At 44.1% G+C, this 16,630-nt stretch overlaps 1 protein-coding gene across 5 annotated transcripts in view; it reads right to left on the bottom strand.

The window, feature by feature from the left end:
- Positions 1-16,630, bottom strand: part of KDM2A (lysine demethylase 2A) — a 147,132-nt gene that overhangs the window by 15,768 nt on the left and 114,734 nt on the right. For 4 of the 5 annotated variants that reach the window (XM_031015923.3, XM_055354597.2, XM_031015924.3 and 1 more), the window contains 2 exons: positions 15,736-15,862; positions 11,642-12,036 (listed from right to left, as the gene is read on the bottom strand). In XM_031015923.3, coding sequence (XP_030871783.1) covers positions 11,642-12,036; positions 15,736-15,862 — 522 coding nt within the window. Of the gene's footprint in view, positions 1-1,519; positions 2,605-11,641; positions 12,037-15,735; positions 15,863-16,630 lie in introns of those variants that run through there. The other variant, XM_019036551.4, reaches the window with a different exon arrangement.

Raw genomic sequence — 16,630 nt, 5'->3', positions numbered from 1 at the left:
TTGGCCAGGCTGGTCTCGAACTCCTGACCTCAGGTGATCCACTTGCCTCGGCCTCCCAAAGTGCTGGGATTACAGGCATGAGCCACCGCACCTGGCCAAATCTTTTCGTTTTAGACAGAAACTCCTGAAACCCAAATCTTCTAGTATAATGGAATCCTTCTTCTTCTGACCTTATGAGCCCTAAAGCAACACCAACAGCAAAATAACTCAAATCTGGGAGACAAGTTACATGATTCCTTTTCTGGCTACCCTAGGTATGTATGTACAGGATGATAACTGTTTCAGCAAACACTAAACTCTGATCCTGGACAGGTTAGCAAGTCTGGGCCATTGCTAATAATTTTTCTCATAATCCTGTGTGCTCTGTCCCGGAGACCAGGACTTTTATGTATTTTCATTCTTAATCTAAGGATCCTGCTCCAAATCCCAAAGTTGGGTCTCAGAAAGACCCTTTAACTCATAGCCAAGAAGCTCCTCTACTAAGATCCCCTTTTGCCAAGTCTCCAGAAGCCTCTCACCTTCCCCCAAACTCATTTCATTTGCGGATGTTTTATTTACTTCAAGTTGCTATGGCATCCTTTTCTGTTAGTACCATACAGCGTGGGGGTGAAGAGGCGGGGTGTGGTGCCACGTGGGACAAGGCTCTGGTATGGGCTCCTAATCTCCCTAGGGTGAAAAATTCAGGTCCATTCAAAATGTGTGCTAGGGAGTGCATGGCTCCCCTCCCCCACTTCGCACTGACGAAGAGTAGGACTCTGCCCATTTCCTCTGCTGAAGTGAACTGAGCTGTCCACAAACGGGGACTTTCCACTTTCAGCAAAACAGACTGCACAGTAAGATCTGCGATTGTTCAAGAGTAGAAAAGGAACTTAACTGTTCACCAAAAGCAGTCTAATTCTACCTGCAAGATTTTTGTGGGGAATAGGGAAGGGTAGGCGGAAAACTGTGTCGGTGTGTGTGTGGGGGGCGGCAGCTGTTCACACATACACGACTCAGTTACTGGGGTATGTGTGGGTGTGGAGGGAAATGCAGATTTCCTTCCAAGCCTTATTTTGCTGGGGCCATTCAACCAAGCACGCCCTGCTTTCATCAAAAAAGGCAGACTCCAGCTGAGGCCCTACAAGAAACCATATAAAGAAGCCACCACCCTTCACTAGAGGGGGTTTGGGATAGGAGAGCGGGGGTGGAGTGCGGGAAAGGCTGACGCCTATCTCGGCTCCAGGCATTCGGGAGAACATTTAAACACAAGCCCACACCCTACAGATCACAGGAAGGGAAAGAGAACAGAAGGTGCCTGGGCAGAGAGGGAAAGGATTCTCAAAAGCCAACCAACCCAATTCAAAAGCACATCCCACCAGGTGAGGGAACAAGTGCAATGACGGCTCAAGCAACACGAAGTAACATAGCATTGTCCTGGACTCGCCCGGCAGGCAGTTTCTCCTGCCTCTTCACTGAGACAAAAGTCCCTATAGTTACACGCACCCCAAACCAGAAAGGGTTTGCCGATCGACCCCCTGACCTTTCGTTTCCCGTCGCTCTGGAGCTGCCGAGGCTCTTGGTGAAGTTTCCCCAGCGTCTTTGTTTTGTTTTCTGTATTGGAAGTTCTCCTGACGGAGTTAGATATTCTGCCTCTGGGAAAATCCGGATTTACTTGAATATTCTGGAATCTCCCAGAGCACATAGGGCAGGGCAGTCCAGCTCTGACCCTTCAGACTACCCAGAGGGAGCAGCGTGCAGCGCTCTGGGCTCCTTCTCGAGCCCTTCAGCTCAGCCGCGGCTTCCTGTGCCTGCGAACAATGCTGCTGCGTCACCCACATGCAGCTCCCAGAAATGCTTTGCAACGGAAGATGGCAGGAGGGGGAGCCGAGCGAGAGTGAGCGAGCCAGGCAGAGGGCCCAGCCGTTCTGCTGCAGAGCCGGGAGGGGGTGTGTTCAGCAACTGCTTTCTTCCTCGCGATTGGAAGAGGCCCTGCCAGGGAGGAGAGCTCAGCCACAGCCCCCGCCCTGTCTCCCTCCCACCACCACTGCAATAGGAGAACCTAGGGCCAGCCCCCTGAGAGCTCCCGGTGGCAGACTTCTGAAGGCGCCAGCCAAAGGGAAGGCTTTAACTCATTCTGCGGGCTACACTAGGCACCTTGGCCCACATTTGTCCTTGTCTCAGTCCACACCCTTCCCCTCAGGGTCACCTCTCACTGTTACTGCCAGAGCTCTCTGGCTGACTGCACACACACTTATCTCTCCCCTCTCAGCAAGAAGAGGGGGTCGCCCAAAGTTCCGCCTCTCTGGATGAACTAGGCACAGGAGCTGAGTTCCTCTTGAGTTCTGCTTCACCTGCCCTCGCTGACTTGCTCCCAGCCCACAATCCAGAATCTGCCTATGTGTTCCAAAAAACCTTCAGAAATGGCCCATGTCGGCCAATATTGAGATACTCAATAAAATACGGCTAACATCAACTACATCTAAAACAGATGCCTGCTTCTGATTCTGACAAGGACTCCACCCCCACAGTACAGTACTAGAAATGTCTGCGCAGCAATCCTGCAGCAGTTCCACCGTGACCAAGTCAAACAACTGAGGCACAACACACTTTGCCCTCCTGCCTCTAAACAAGGTGCAGGAAGCCAGGGAACACATATTCTCCCAATTCCAGCAGTCTCCTCTGCCTGTAAGATTATCCTACCCTCAGAATACCAGTATTGTACTCTTGGATTTCCATTTCTATTCAAGTCTGTTTGCCTGTCTCATTCTTGATATTCCCCAGATGAAGCAGCCAGTCCTGCATCCTGTCAAGACACCTCACTGCCTTCTCACAGCCACTCGGACTGACAAGTATTGCTCACACCTCTGCACAACAAACCCTGATCCCCGGATCCCCAGCTGGGATGAAGCTCAGACTGAACACACACTCCTTTCAGTCTACAGGAGGAAGGGAGGGTGCACACTCTGGTTGAGTTTCTAGTGATCCACAGTGTACCAAACATCAGCATGGGAGAACCTGAGTAGGAATCAAATACTTAGCAGAAACAGTCTGGGTCTTTTTTAGAGCCAATGTGATTTTTATGTGACTTTTAGACCCTTACAAATGTATAACTTGCCTTTTTTGCAGATGCTCTGATTTAAACATCTAGCTCTTAAGCATTCTTATTTATTTCCAGGACAGTTGTTTCAGTGAGTTTCTGGTACAGATTTAGTGGCTAACTAGGCTTTCTAAAGTCTGGAGCTTTGCTGCCAGGGGCTACATATGTTATTTTTATAGTAGTTTACCAGGGGAAGGACAGACTTTTGTGCTCTCGGCTGAGCTTCTCCTGGAAATGCTTATATGGTCATCCTAACCCTAAACTTCTCCCTGGCACTGTATCTTAAGACTCAAGACCCACTGCAATCGGCTTATTTTGTTTGAAAGGCTTTCCTTAACAGTGATCTAGCTATTGAGAGGTCTTCTTGGAAAATGCTTATTTTGATCTTCAGTGCTATCTATATTATAGAGATAATAAAGTATGAATACTTAAGAGAAAACATATTACTTTAAAACAAACGTAAGTTCAAGTTGCAGCAAGTGCAAATTCTAGAGGCCACCAGGAGAGGACAAACATCACATAGGGCACTAGGAAACTCACTCCCAGTAAGTTTCCAAATCACAAATTAAACAAGGCCTAACTTTTCCCCCTCCTGCTAAATGAGAATAAAAGATAGGCAAAAAAGATAAGAATTACTAAGACCATGACATTACATAATACAAGAATATAAGGAAAATATTTAAAATAATTATATGTAACTTTAACCATATATGCCTCATAACTGAGTTACATTACTTAAAACTTTCTATTCAGTAAGAATGTATGAATTATTACAAATATCTTGTTAGTAAATATTGCAAATAAAGTTTTATTTGTATAAATAAATATATCCTATAACAGGATATAAATTTTTTTTTTTTTTCAGACAGGGTCTCGCTTTGTTGCCCAAGCTAAAGTGCAGTGGTAGATGACAGCTTACTACAGCCTAGACCTCAGCCTCCTGCGTAGCTGGGACTACAGGTGCACACTACCATGCTCGGCTAATTTCTTAATTTTTTTGAAGATGGAGTCTCACTATGTTGCCCAGGCTGGTCTTGAACTCCTGGCCTTAAGTGATCCTCCTGCCTCAGCCTCCCAAAGTGCTGGAATTATAGGCATGAGCTAACACATCTGGCCTAGGTTGCTTTACAAAAAAAAATCTGTAAGCCTGGACCCAGGACAAACAAACAAAAAAAAAGCTGAGTTGGTTGGGTAAGGTGGCTCATGCCTGTAATCCCAGCACTTGGGAGGTCGAGGCAGGAGGATTGCTCAAGGCAAGGAGTTCAAGATTCAAGACCACCCTGGTCAACACAGCAAGACCTCGTTGCTAATAATAATAATAATGATAATAATAATAATAATAAAGAAAAATTTAAAAACATTTAAAAATCTGGCTTAATGGAATAAGAGCTAACTATACTGGGTCTTCTACTAGTTCTTTTATTAGTGTCAGAATAACCCCCAAATTATCAACTGAAGAGAATTCCTAATTAGTATTTCTGGAGTTATTTGCAACAATAACCCTTTCTGCTTCAATCTCATCATACTCCTGGGATGGGGCCTAACATAAATTTTTAGATCATAGTTCCAAAACAAAATGTTAAGATTCTTAGATAAGAGTATCAGTAGCCTATTACATCACAAATAATAATTTTCCAATTTATAAATTGAGAGCTTTTACCATTTATATAATGTTGTAGTAATAAATTTATATCCTATAACAGGAAAGTTTATTAGCTGGTGAATTAAGACTGGAACATCTCTTTCCCTCAGGATAGACTCTGCCACTCTCACTCATTTGCTCTGTACCCTGTGTCATGCCAGGCACCTACAAACCTGGACTGCACTTATTTCCTATTTCTTAGCCCACTTTTATATCTGCTTTGCCACTGAACTCTAAGGCTCTTGAGGGCTAGGACCACGGCATGTCGGCATAGTTTCCTTAACATTCAATCTGATTCCTGACACAGAGCAGGCAGGCATTATTCAGAGCGGTGGAATAAGTGAATTTCATAGATTTGTAACATCTAACTTTTTTCTGGCTGTAATAATGCACTGCTTATTTTACTAATCTTGTTAATTTTAACAACAATCTCACAGATATTTTATAGAGGAGAAAATAGGTTTTCCTAAATTTAGTAACTTACCCAAAAGTCACAAAGTATGATTAGCAGGCTTATCAAAATGTTTAGAGAAAATAGGAAAGTAGAAAAGTATTCAACAACACTGAATTTGCTTTATTAAGTGAGCTGGGCAGCCAGATATATTGTTATATAAAAAGCTTCTTTTATATATGCATATATATTAAGAACTACTTTATCACCAAAATAAATACCAACAAAAACAACAATCTGATTAAAAACTCAAATTGTGGCTGGGCGTGGTGGCTCATGCCTGTAATCCTAGCACTCTGGGAGGCCTAGACAGGCAGATCACTTGAGGTCAGGAGTCAAGACCAGCCTGGCCAACATGGTGAAACTCCATCTCTACTGTAAATACAAAAATTAGCCAGGCGTGGTGGCACACACCTATAATCCCAGCTACTCAGGAGGCTGAGGCAGGAGAATCACTTGAACCCGACAGGCGGAGGCTGCAGTGAGCCTAGATCACGCCACTGCACTTCGGCTTGGGTGACAGAGCAAGACTTCATCTCAAAACCAAAAAAACCACAAATTCTTCCAGCTGACTACTACTATCCTATTGTGCCCTGCTATTAGCAGGCTGGGATGTACCCTTTTAGATTCCTCTGCAATGCACAAATACGCATACACTTTTTCTTACATTAATGGGATGGTACTATACATACTGTTACATGTCCTACCTTTTTATTTAACATATATCAAGAATACAACTTTCCAATTTTAGAAATGTTAAGGATATCTTGGCCGGGCGCAGTGGCTCACGCCTGTAATCCCAGCACTTTGGGAGGCCAAGGCAGGTGGATCGCAAGGTCAGGAGTTCAAGACCAGCCTGGCCAACATGGTGAAACCCCGTCTCTACTAAAAATACAAAAATTAGCTGGGGTGGTGGTGCGTGCCTGTAGTCCCAGTTACTCAGAGGCTGAGGCAGGAGAATCACTTGAACCCAGGAGGCGGAGGCTGCAGTGAGCCGAGATGGCGCCACTGCACCCCAGCCTAGGTGACAGAGCAAGACTCTGTCTCAAAAACAAAAAACAAAAAACAAAAAAAAGCAGCCGGGCACGGTGTCACGCCTGTAATTCCAGCACTTTGGGAGGCGGAGGCGGGTGGATTATCTGAGGTCGGGAGTTCAAGACCAGCCTGAACAACATGAAGAAGCCCAGTCTCTACTAAAAATACAAAATTAGCCAGGGTGGTGGTGCATGCCTGTAATCCCAGCTACTTGGGAGGCTGAGGCAGGAGAATTCCTTGAACCTGGGAGGTGGAGGTTGTGGTGAGCCGAGACTGTGCCATTGTACCCCAGCCTGGGCAAAAACAGTGAAACTCAGTCTCAAAAAAAAAAAAAAATTTCTCATAGTAGGAAAACCCCATTCTACCTACGTACACTTTCAGGAGTCAACATTACCTACAACCCCTCCCAAACAGAACCTCATACACACGCTGATAGCTTTACCGGTTTACTGGTAAGGCAATACTTTACTTTCTTTTTTCTTTTTTTTTTTTTTTTTTGAGATGGAGTCTTGCTCTGTCACCCAGGCTGGAGTGCAGTGGTGCCATCTGGGCTCACTGCAAGCTCCGCCTCCTGGGTTCACGCCATTCTCCTGCCTCAGCCTCCCAAGTAGCTGGGACTACAGGCGCCCGCCAAGACACCTGGCTAATTTTTGTATTTTTTCTAGAGACGGGGTTTCACCGTGTTAGCCAGGATGGTCTTGATCTCCTGACCTCATGATCCGCCCGCCTCAGCTTCCCAAAGTGCTGGGACTACAGGCATGAGCCACCATGCCCGGCCTACTTTCTTTTTGAGACAAGGTCTCACTCTTTTGCCCAGACTGGAGTGCAGTGGTGAGATCACAGCTCAGTGAAGCCTCAACTTGCCCAGCTCAAGTGATCCTCCCACTTCAGCCTTCCACGTAGCTGGGATCACAAACACACACCACCACACTTGGATAATTTTGTATTTTTGTGGAGGTGAGGTTTCGCCACGTTGCCCAGGCTGGTCTCAAGTGATCTGCCTGCGTCCGCCGCCTAAAGCACCAGGACAAGAGGTGTGAGCCACTGGGCTCAGCCCAAGTCAGTACTTTTTAATGTCCTATTTTTTCACTTAATCCTCTTCCAACTCTATATTCTATGACTTGTTCTTCAACGCCATAGAACCTAAAAAAAGCCCTTTTATCACAGCACTGAAATGCACTATTTTTCCTTGGAATATTATGAATATCTCATCTACCACTTTTCCCCTCATCTCTTCTACTAATTATTTCTGAAAGCCAGATAGGTTACAACAGCAAACAATTCCTTTCTCTGCAGGAAGGGTAAACTGTACTAGCTTTGTCCCCCACTGAAGTATAGCCATCAGTGCTATAAGCACCAAGTTTTCTAGCACTTCAAAGTCCCCAGCTGTGCAGTGATTCAGCACCTACCCAATCTAATGCTTTTTTCTTTTGAGTGATGCTTAGATTCTCAAGGTATTCAAGCTCTAAGCTTGCTATATCTTTTCTGAGATTTAGCATAACTGATCAAATATAGGAATAATTAATCTATTTGATCTTAAGTGAAACTACACCTGCAGAGCTGGAATCTAAATCTGTTGTCTTCTGAAGTCAGCTACATTTTGACTGTGGTTTTGGGTAAACGAGAAGCTGTGGACAAGTCTCTGGAGGGAGAATTCAAACACTGTCGGCCTGTGTAGTCATCTCACTGGCTACTTGTTCCTCATGCTCTGGCCTCTGCCACTATATCTTAGCCAGTGATGGCAGTCACGTTTTTCAGTGGTCCCTGATAAACACAAGCAAGCTATCTCCGGACACTTTTCATAATGCTAAGCCTCCTCTGTAGATGTCTCTTCTTAACTCCCCTCTCTTCTTGCTGACTCTGCTTAATATTTAACCCAAATCTTTCTACTTTTTCCTTTGGTATACCATTGTACCACCCTTTCACCTCAAATCTCCTTATTTAGCTACTTTAGTTAAACTACTCCAATGGATTTGTTGTTGTTGTTGTTGAGACAGGGTTTCACTTCCATCACCCAGGCTGGAGTGCAATGGCGCAATCTTGGCTCACTGCAACCTTCGCCTCCCAGGTTCAAGGGATTCTCCTGCCTCAGCCTCCTGAGTAGCTGGGACTACAGGAGAGCGTCACTATGCCCAGCTAATTTATATATATATATAATTTATATATATATATGTATATATATGTTTTTTTTTTTTTTTTGTAGAGATGGCGTTTCAACATGTTGGCCAGGATGGTCTCAAATTCCTGGGCTCAAGCGATCTGCCTACCTCAGCCCCCCAAAAGTGCTGAGATTACAGGCGTGAGCTACCATGCTCAGCCTCCAATAGTTTAAGGGAGTTTGTGTATTTCTACCACACTTGACCTTGTATAATTGATTAGTGGATTATTATATGGCTTTTTACAACTGAATTCAATGGAGTCAAATCTATCTATAGACATTCCCTAGGGCTGAAAAGACTTTTTTAAAAATCATGAATTAGAAACACAGATACCCAGGCCAATGGAATGTTATGACATCCCCTAGGGCTGAAAAGACATTTTTAAAAATCATGAATTAGAAATACAGATACCCAGGCCAAAAGAATGTTATGAGGTGTAACCTTAGAATTCTTTTTTCTTACGGTCCCTAAGACAATTATACAAGTTAAAAGTCTCAAAGGTCACAATTTAGGCCGGGCGTGGTGGCTCACGCCTGTAATCCCAGCATTTTGGGAGGCTGAGCCGACTGGATCATCTGAGGTCAGGAGTTCGAGATTAGCCTGACCAACATGGTGAAACCCCATCTCTACTAATAAAAATTAGCTGAGCATGGTGGCATGCTCCTGTAGTCCCAGCTACTCAGGAGGCTGAGGCAGGAGAATTGCTTGAACCCAGGAGGTGGATGCTGCAGTGAGCCGAGATCGCGACACTGCACTCCAGTCTGGGCAACAAGAGCAAAACTCTGTCTCCAAAAAAAAAAAGAAAGTCACAATTTAAAGTTTCCCACATACATCCACAATGGAATATAAGTCTTACCACAATGGAAATGAAAAATCTGAATGTCCTTTGTTCATTTAAGGGTATGAAGTAAGTCTGGGAAAGTATGGCTAAATTTGTTTTGTTGCACACATGAATCATTATAGAAGTAGGACCACACCTACCTGGAACTTTGTCATTTCCTCCCATAAACATAAATAAAACCTACCATGATATCAACTGCCTCTTCTTATAGCAAACATTATAAAACCAAACTATAACGCCAACTGTCTAGTTTCTATCACTACTAAGAAGGACCAACTTCACCAGGTTTTTGCCCCTTTTAAGCCTCTGTTATTTTTTACCTTTTCACTGATGCATAAACAATATAAGATCTAATTAAAATGTCGATTTTAAAAAGAATAAAAGATGAAGTCCTATCCTAGTCTTTGGAATTCTTTCCTAAGGTGGCCAGGAGAAGCTGAGGAGCACCTCATCTGGTTATGTGGTGGCCACAGAAAACCTGAATGAGGAATCAAGGATGGAAAAGACCTACTATGAGACATTTAGTCCATTTTCACTGAGGTCACAAAATTATTCCCTATAAGTTTTTGTTTTTTTTTTTTTTGAGACTGAGTTTCGCACTTGTTGCCCAGGCTGGAGTGCAATGATGTGATCTTGGCTTACTGCAACCTCTACCTCCCGAGTTGAAGAGATTCTGCCTCAGCCTCCCCAGTAGCTGGGATTACAGGCGCCTGCCACCATGGCCAGCTAATTTTTTTTTTTTTTTTTTTGAGATGGAGTCTCACTCTGTCGGCTCACTGCAACCTCCACCCCAACTGGGTTCAAGCGACTCTCCTGCCTCAGCCTCCCAAGTAGCTGGGATTACAGGTGTCTGCCACCATGCCTGGCTAATTGTTGTATTTTTAGTAGAGACGGGGTTTTACCATCTTGGCCAGGCTGATCTTGAACTCCTGACCTCGTGATCTACCTGCCTCGGCCTCCCAAAGTGCTGGGATTACAGGCATGAGACATCGCACTGAGCCTTTTTTTGTATTTTTAGTAGAGATGGGGTTTCACCATGTTGGCCAGGCTGGTCTCGAACTCCTGACCTCAGGTGATCCTCCCACCTTGGCCTCTCAAAGTGCTAGGATTACAGGTGTGAGCCACTGTGCCCGGCCCCCCTAAGTTTATAAAATGGCTTAAAAGTAGCTTAAAATAATCTATGTGAGAAGGTTTTCAAAATAACATTACAACTTGTAGATTAGCTTTCTAATATACATACCCATTGTTCCAAACACTGATTTAAAAATAAAATTGCTATTTCCAGCTTTACAATTCTTGGTCTTCACATTAATTGTTACTTAGGAGGAAAGACTTAAAATTATTTCCTCCAGTTTAGATAGCTCAAGGTTGGGTGTGGAGGCTCACGCCCATAATCCCAGCACTTTGGGAGGCTGAGGCAGGCAGATCACCTGAGGTCAAGAGTTCGAGACCAGCCTGGCCAACACGGTGAAACCCCATCTCTACCAAAAATATAAAAAAATTAGCCAGGCGTGGTGGCACGTGTCTGTAATCTCAGCTACTCAGGAGGCTGAGGCACGAGAACTGCTTGAACCCGGGAGGTGGAGGTTGCAGTGAGCCGAGATCTTGCCATTGCACTCCAACCTGAGCGACAGAGTGAGACTCCGTCTCAAATAAATAAATAAATTAATTAATTAAAATTAAAAAAAAAAAAAAAAGCTCAAGTCTGGATTCCTTAAGAAAAATATACAATATGAAGGGGAGCTGGAGGAGGGATAGCATTAGGAGAAATACCTAACGTAAATGACGAGTCAATGGGTGCAGCAAACTGACACGGCACATGTGTGTCTATGTAATAAACCTGCACGTTGTGCACATGTACCCTAGAACTTAAAGTATAATTAAAAAATAAATAAATATAAAAAAACACAATATGAAAAAACTTGATAAAGCAATGGGATGAATTATTTTAAAATGACGCTTTTCCCAATGTATTTAAGTCTTGATGCTAGATAAATTTGAATCTAAAGAGGCTAAAGCTATTCAACGTTAACCCAGCATAGAACAATTTCATTTCTCTCAATCTGCTTAGGATGAGACTCCTATCAGTCACTTTTGTCCTGCGTTTTATCTCAAGGTAACTTAAATTTAATGTAACATTTCTTATATAAATATTTTCTTTGGGTCACTTTATTTTTGGGGTCAGCCTGAAACCTATGTTTAAGACTAAATTTATAAGTCTTCAATGAACACATAAATGTTAGTATTTTCAAAACAGGGACATAACCTCATTCTAGGAATGAAAACACTGAGCAGCAATAACAAACACACATGCATATTAACTTCTCTCTGACTGAACCAGAGATCACCCAAAATTCCTATATTTTCTCCCTCTGAATCTGGAAGCTGACTGCCATAGCCGGATCAGTAGCTGTCATGTAACACATCAAACCCTTACCTTTACATCAGCAATGAGAGCATCTTCATCTTCTATCCCTGTGGGGACACATTTCTTGTGCAGTGGCAGAGACTCCAACTTATCTACAAGGCAGCGAAGGCCTTCAAGCTCAAAATGGGTCAGATGCACTTGCCTGTCCTTTCGGGGAGCACACTGGGGATCCCACACTTGTCCATTGTGGGAGCCCCGGCTACAGTCAGAAGATGAGTCCCCAGACAAAGTTTTCTTCAGACTTGGAAGACTTCGGCAGGTTTTGCCCAGTCCATCATAATCCAGGTTGACTCCATTCGCTACAGGGCTAGTGAGGACAGAACGCCTGCTGCTCAAGCGTCGGGGTTCTCGATCCACTGCTTCCTCATCCCCATTCCCAGACTCCAACCCATTTAACTCCAAATCTACCAATATGAAGAAAAAATGCAGTAAGAACATTTCACTCTGCCATGTGATCAGCAAGAGAAATAGGTGGCATGATAGGGGCCTTGAGGCTATAAATGACAAAATTACCACATTTAAAAAAATGGTCTATCTTTATTCCAACCCATTTGTCCACTGTTGAAAATCACAGTTACAGGTAGAAACAGGATCCTGACCTAGGAGGACATCTAGGTAATAGTCAATTGGATTTTTTAAAGTTTGGGTAGGACCTAGTCTTTGAACTGTGTACTAGAAATCAGTTACTTATCAAAGTGGTTGTAAAGTCAGTTTCAAGTTAAAGCTTGAATCTGGGATTATTATTTCACTACCTTTTAAAAGAGAAGACACTAAGAAGCATGTATGTTTAAAAAATAGTTTTAGCCTGGGCAACATAGTGAGACCCCATCTCTACATTAAAAAAATTAGCTGGGTATAGTGATGCATGACTGTGGTCCCAGATACTAGGGAGGGTGAGGTGGGAAGACTGCTTGAGCCTGGGAGGTTGAGGCTGCAGTGAGCTGTGATCATATTACTGCACTCCAGCCTGGGCAAGAGAGTGAGACCCTGTCTCAAAAAAAAAAAACCCAAAAAACTTTTTTTTTTTTGTCTGAAGTTTTGGTCTTAAAATCAAGCTTTAGAGTTGAAATCCTAACAACATAAGTAACAAAACAAAGTGACTATTTTTGAAAAGGAAGATTTTGATAGTCAAAACACAGTGATAATGTTCACCGGTCTTTTCTTTTATAATTTAGAAAATGCAAGAAGGTGCAAAGCAGTAAATAAGTCATGCCTTATCCCTCCATCCTACAATAACAACTGAACAGTACAATATACTTTCTTTCCATGCTTTAACAGATGTGTATGATTATTATGTGGGTTTTTTTTTTTTTTTTTTTTGAGACGGAGTCTCCCTCTGTCGCCCAGGCTGGAGTGCAGTGGCACAATCTCGGCTCACTGCAAGCTCCACCTCCCAGGTTCATGCCATTCTCCTGCCTCAGCCTCCCAAGTAGCTGGGACTACAGGCACCCACCACCACGCCCGGCTAATTTTTTGTATTTTTAGTAGAGATGGGGTTTCACCGTGTTAGCCAGGATGGTCTCAATCTCCTGACCTCGTGATCCGCCCGCCTCGGCCTCCCAAAGTGCTGGGATTACAGGTGTGAGCCACCGCGCCCAGCCTAGATGTGGGTTTTTTTTTTTATGTTGTGGTTTGTTTGTTTTGAGACAGGGTCTCACTCTGTTGCCCAGGCTGGAGTGCAGTGATGCAATCATGGCTCACTGCAGCCTCAACCTCCTGGGCTCAAGCAATTCTCCCACAATAGCCTCCCAAACAGCTGGGAGCAGAGGCATGTGCCACAACACTCAGCTAATTTTAAAAATTTTTGTAGACAGGGTCTGGTCATGTTGCCCAGGCTGGTCTCAACCTCTTGGACTTAGGTGTGCCTTCCACCTTGGTTTCCTAAAGTACTGAGATCACAGGCATGAGCCACCATGCCTGGTCTATATGTGTTTTGTTGGTTACTTTTTGAGATGGGGGTGTCACTATGTTGCCTAAGCTGGTCTTGAACTCTTGGACTCAAGTGATCCTCCTGCCTTAGCCTCCCAACTAGCTGGGACTACAGGTGCTCATCACAGTGTCTAGCTCTATTAGATGTATTTTTTTTTTTTTTTTGGAGACGGAGTCTCGCTCTGTCACCCAGGCTGGAGTGCAGTGGCGCCATCTCAGCTCACTGCAAGCTCCACCTTCTGGGTTCACGCCATTCTCCTGCCTCAGCCTCCCAAGTAGCTGGGACTACAGGTGCCCGCCACCACGTCTAGCTAATTTTTTGTATTTTTAGTAGAGACGGGGTTTCACCATGTTAGCCAGGATGGTCTCGATCTCCTGACCTCGTGATTGGCCCTCCTCGGCCTCCCAAAGTGCTGGGATTACAGGTGTGAGCCAACACACCCTGCCTAGATGTATTTTTTTTATTTTTTTTATTTTTTTGACACGGAGTCTCACTCTGTCGCCCACGCTGGAGTGCAGTGGCGTGATCTCAGCTCACTGCAACCTCCACCTCCCCGGTTCAAGTGATTCTCCTGCCGCAGCCTCCCGAGTACCTGGGACTACAGGTGCGCAACACCACGCCTGGCTAATTTCTGTATTTTTTAGTAGAGACAGGGTTTCCACCATATTGGCCTGGCTGGTCTCGAACTCCTGACCTCATGATCCGCCCGCCTCAGCCTCCCAAAGTGCTGGGATTACAGGTGTGAGCCACCGCGCCCGGCCCATTTTTTATTTTCAACTGATAATATAAACTATGAGTAAAATTATGCAGTAAAAGTAAAATGCTAAAGCAAAAAGTATCTTGCTTGGATTAAAGATTCCATAAGAACATGTGATCCCAGGATATTATGGTGTTGAGTCCTTACCAGTTTCAGACATATAAGAGTCTAAAAATGTATACTGAAACTACACTGTCATCTAATTAAAATATTTCTCTGATAGATGTTGGGGAAACTTGAAAGCACAGAGATAAAGAGCATAAACTGCAGAGTCTGACCAACCTGGTTTAAGCTGTGAAGCTGAACCAAGCTGGTCAGACTCTAAAAGCTGTGGCTTTGTCACTTATTAACTTTAAGATCATGGACAAGTTTTTAAATATCCTTGAACCTTAATGTTCCCATTTGTAAAATGAGGATAATACCTATCTCTCAGGTAATAATAAGAATTTCATAAATGTAAATTGCTTAGTGCCTAGAATACAACAGGTTATTTTGATGATGTATTCCTAGTTTTTATTGTGCCAAAGACCATTCTTTATACAATAAAACGCATTAGACAACCGGGCCAGGAGTGGTGGCTCACACCTGTAATTCCAATTTGGGAGGTGGAGGCAGGAGGACAGCTTGAAGCCAGGAGTTTGAGACCGGCCTGGGCAACAGAGCAAGACCTCATCTCCACAGAAAGTAAGAATTAGCTGGGCATAGTGGTGTGCTTGTAATCCTAGCTACTCAGGAGGGGGATTGCTTGAGCCCAGGAGTTTGAGGTTACAGTGAGCTATGATCATGCCACTGCAATTCAACTTGGACAACAGGGCAAGGCCCTGTCTCTAAAACAAAAACAAAAAGCATATTAGACAACTGATCATCTTTCTTTCTTTCTTTCTTTTTTTCGCAACAGGGTTTCTCACTCTGTCGCCCAGGCTAGAGTGCAGTGGCATGATCTTCGGCTCACTGCAGCCTCAACCTCCTGGGTTCCAGTGATCCTCCCACCTCAGCCTCCGGAGCAGCTGGGACTTGAGCCACCATGCCTACCCAATTTTCTGTAGTTTCTGTAGAGATGGGGTTTTGCCATGTTTCCCAGGCTGGTCTTGAACTCCTGGGCTCAAGCCATTCGCCCACCTTGGCCTCCCAAAGTGCTAGGATTACAGGCGTGAACCCTCATGTCCGGCATGATCATCCTTCTTGAGGAGCTAAGTAATAGCAACTCAGACAAAGACCAGATCCAGAGTATTTCATTTGGCCATTAACTCACATCTGGGTAGGTAACTGGCATTCAATTCCAGTGATGAATTTGGTACTTCCAAGTAGATGAATTAAAAAACCAAGAACATATTGAGTGACAGCCTACTGAGTATTTCGGGCCTCACCCTCAGTCCTAAGCGGTGTCTTCAAAGCTCCTATAGGCAGAATACTTACCCATGCTGAGGGACTCTTTCTGAAATTCCTTGGTTAGGTGGGAACGGTTGGTTATGCAGTACACATAGCGCTCCAACACATACCAACACATCTCATAGTAGAATGGATAGCGAAACTTATTTGGAACCTACAGAGGAATACAATAGAGAAAAGATGACGATTTTCAAGGAAAGAGAGTACAACAAATGGAATTACTGTAATCATTAACCCAGGAAATACTCTCACCAGTCAACCTGCAAACCCAGCTTGGTATCTGAAGCAAAAACTTAAGCAGAACCATCAACTTAGAAAACGTTGGTCTTGAGAAACAATCACTGAAGATAAAGGGTACTTGGGAGGCCCAGACGGGTGGATCACTTGAGGTCAGGAGTTCGCGACCAGCCTGACCAACATGGTGAAACCCTGCCTCTACTAAAAATACAAAAATTAGCCAGGTATGGTGGTGCACACCTTGTAATCCCAGCTACTCGGGAGGCTGAGGAATGAGAATCACTTGATCCTGGGAGGCGAAGGTTGCAGTGAACTGAGATCACACCTCTGCACTCCAGTCTGGGCTACAGAGTGAGACTCCATCTCAAAAAAAAGGTACTTGAGGAAGACCATTTAGAACCACCACCAAGCTGTCTTGGTTGAGTGGGAAAGCATCAAAACAATGAAAGTTTCGGTTCTGGGACAGAGTAAAATGTAAGAGTAAGACACAAAATACTTGAGAAAAAGGCATGCAAAGTACTCTTGCTTTACTATATTTGCCCCTGAATCAGAAGGCCATGGAACAAAGAATCTCATGGAAAAAGAGGACATGAGATGAAGTGACATGTTCATATTAGGCTATTACAAATACTAAAGTTTGACTAGAGACTCACTCTCAGACCGTGTCTAGTCTAGGGGCACCAGG

The sequence above is a fragment of the Gorilla gorilla genome, chromosome 9 (assembly GCF_029281585.2).
Source record: "Gorilla gorilla gorilla isolate KB3781 chromosome 9, NHGRI_mGorGor1-v2.1_pri, whole genome shotgun sequence".
Taxonomy (NCBI): Eukaryota; Metazoa; Chordata; class Mammalia; order Primates; family Hominidae; genus Gorilla; species Gorilla gorilla.
This window is presented reverse-complemented; position numbering and strand designations above follow the sequence as displayed.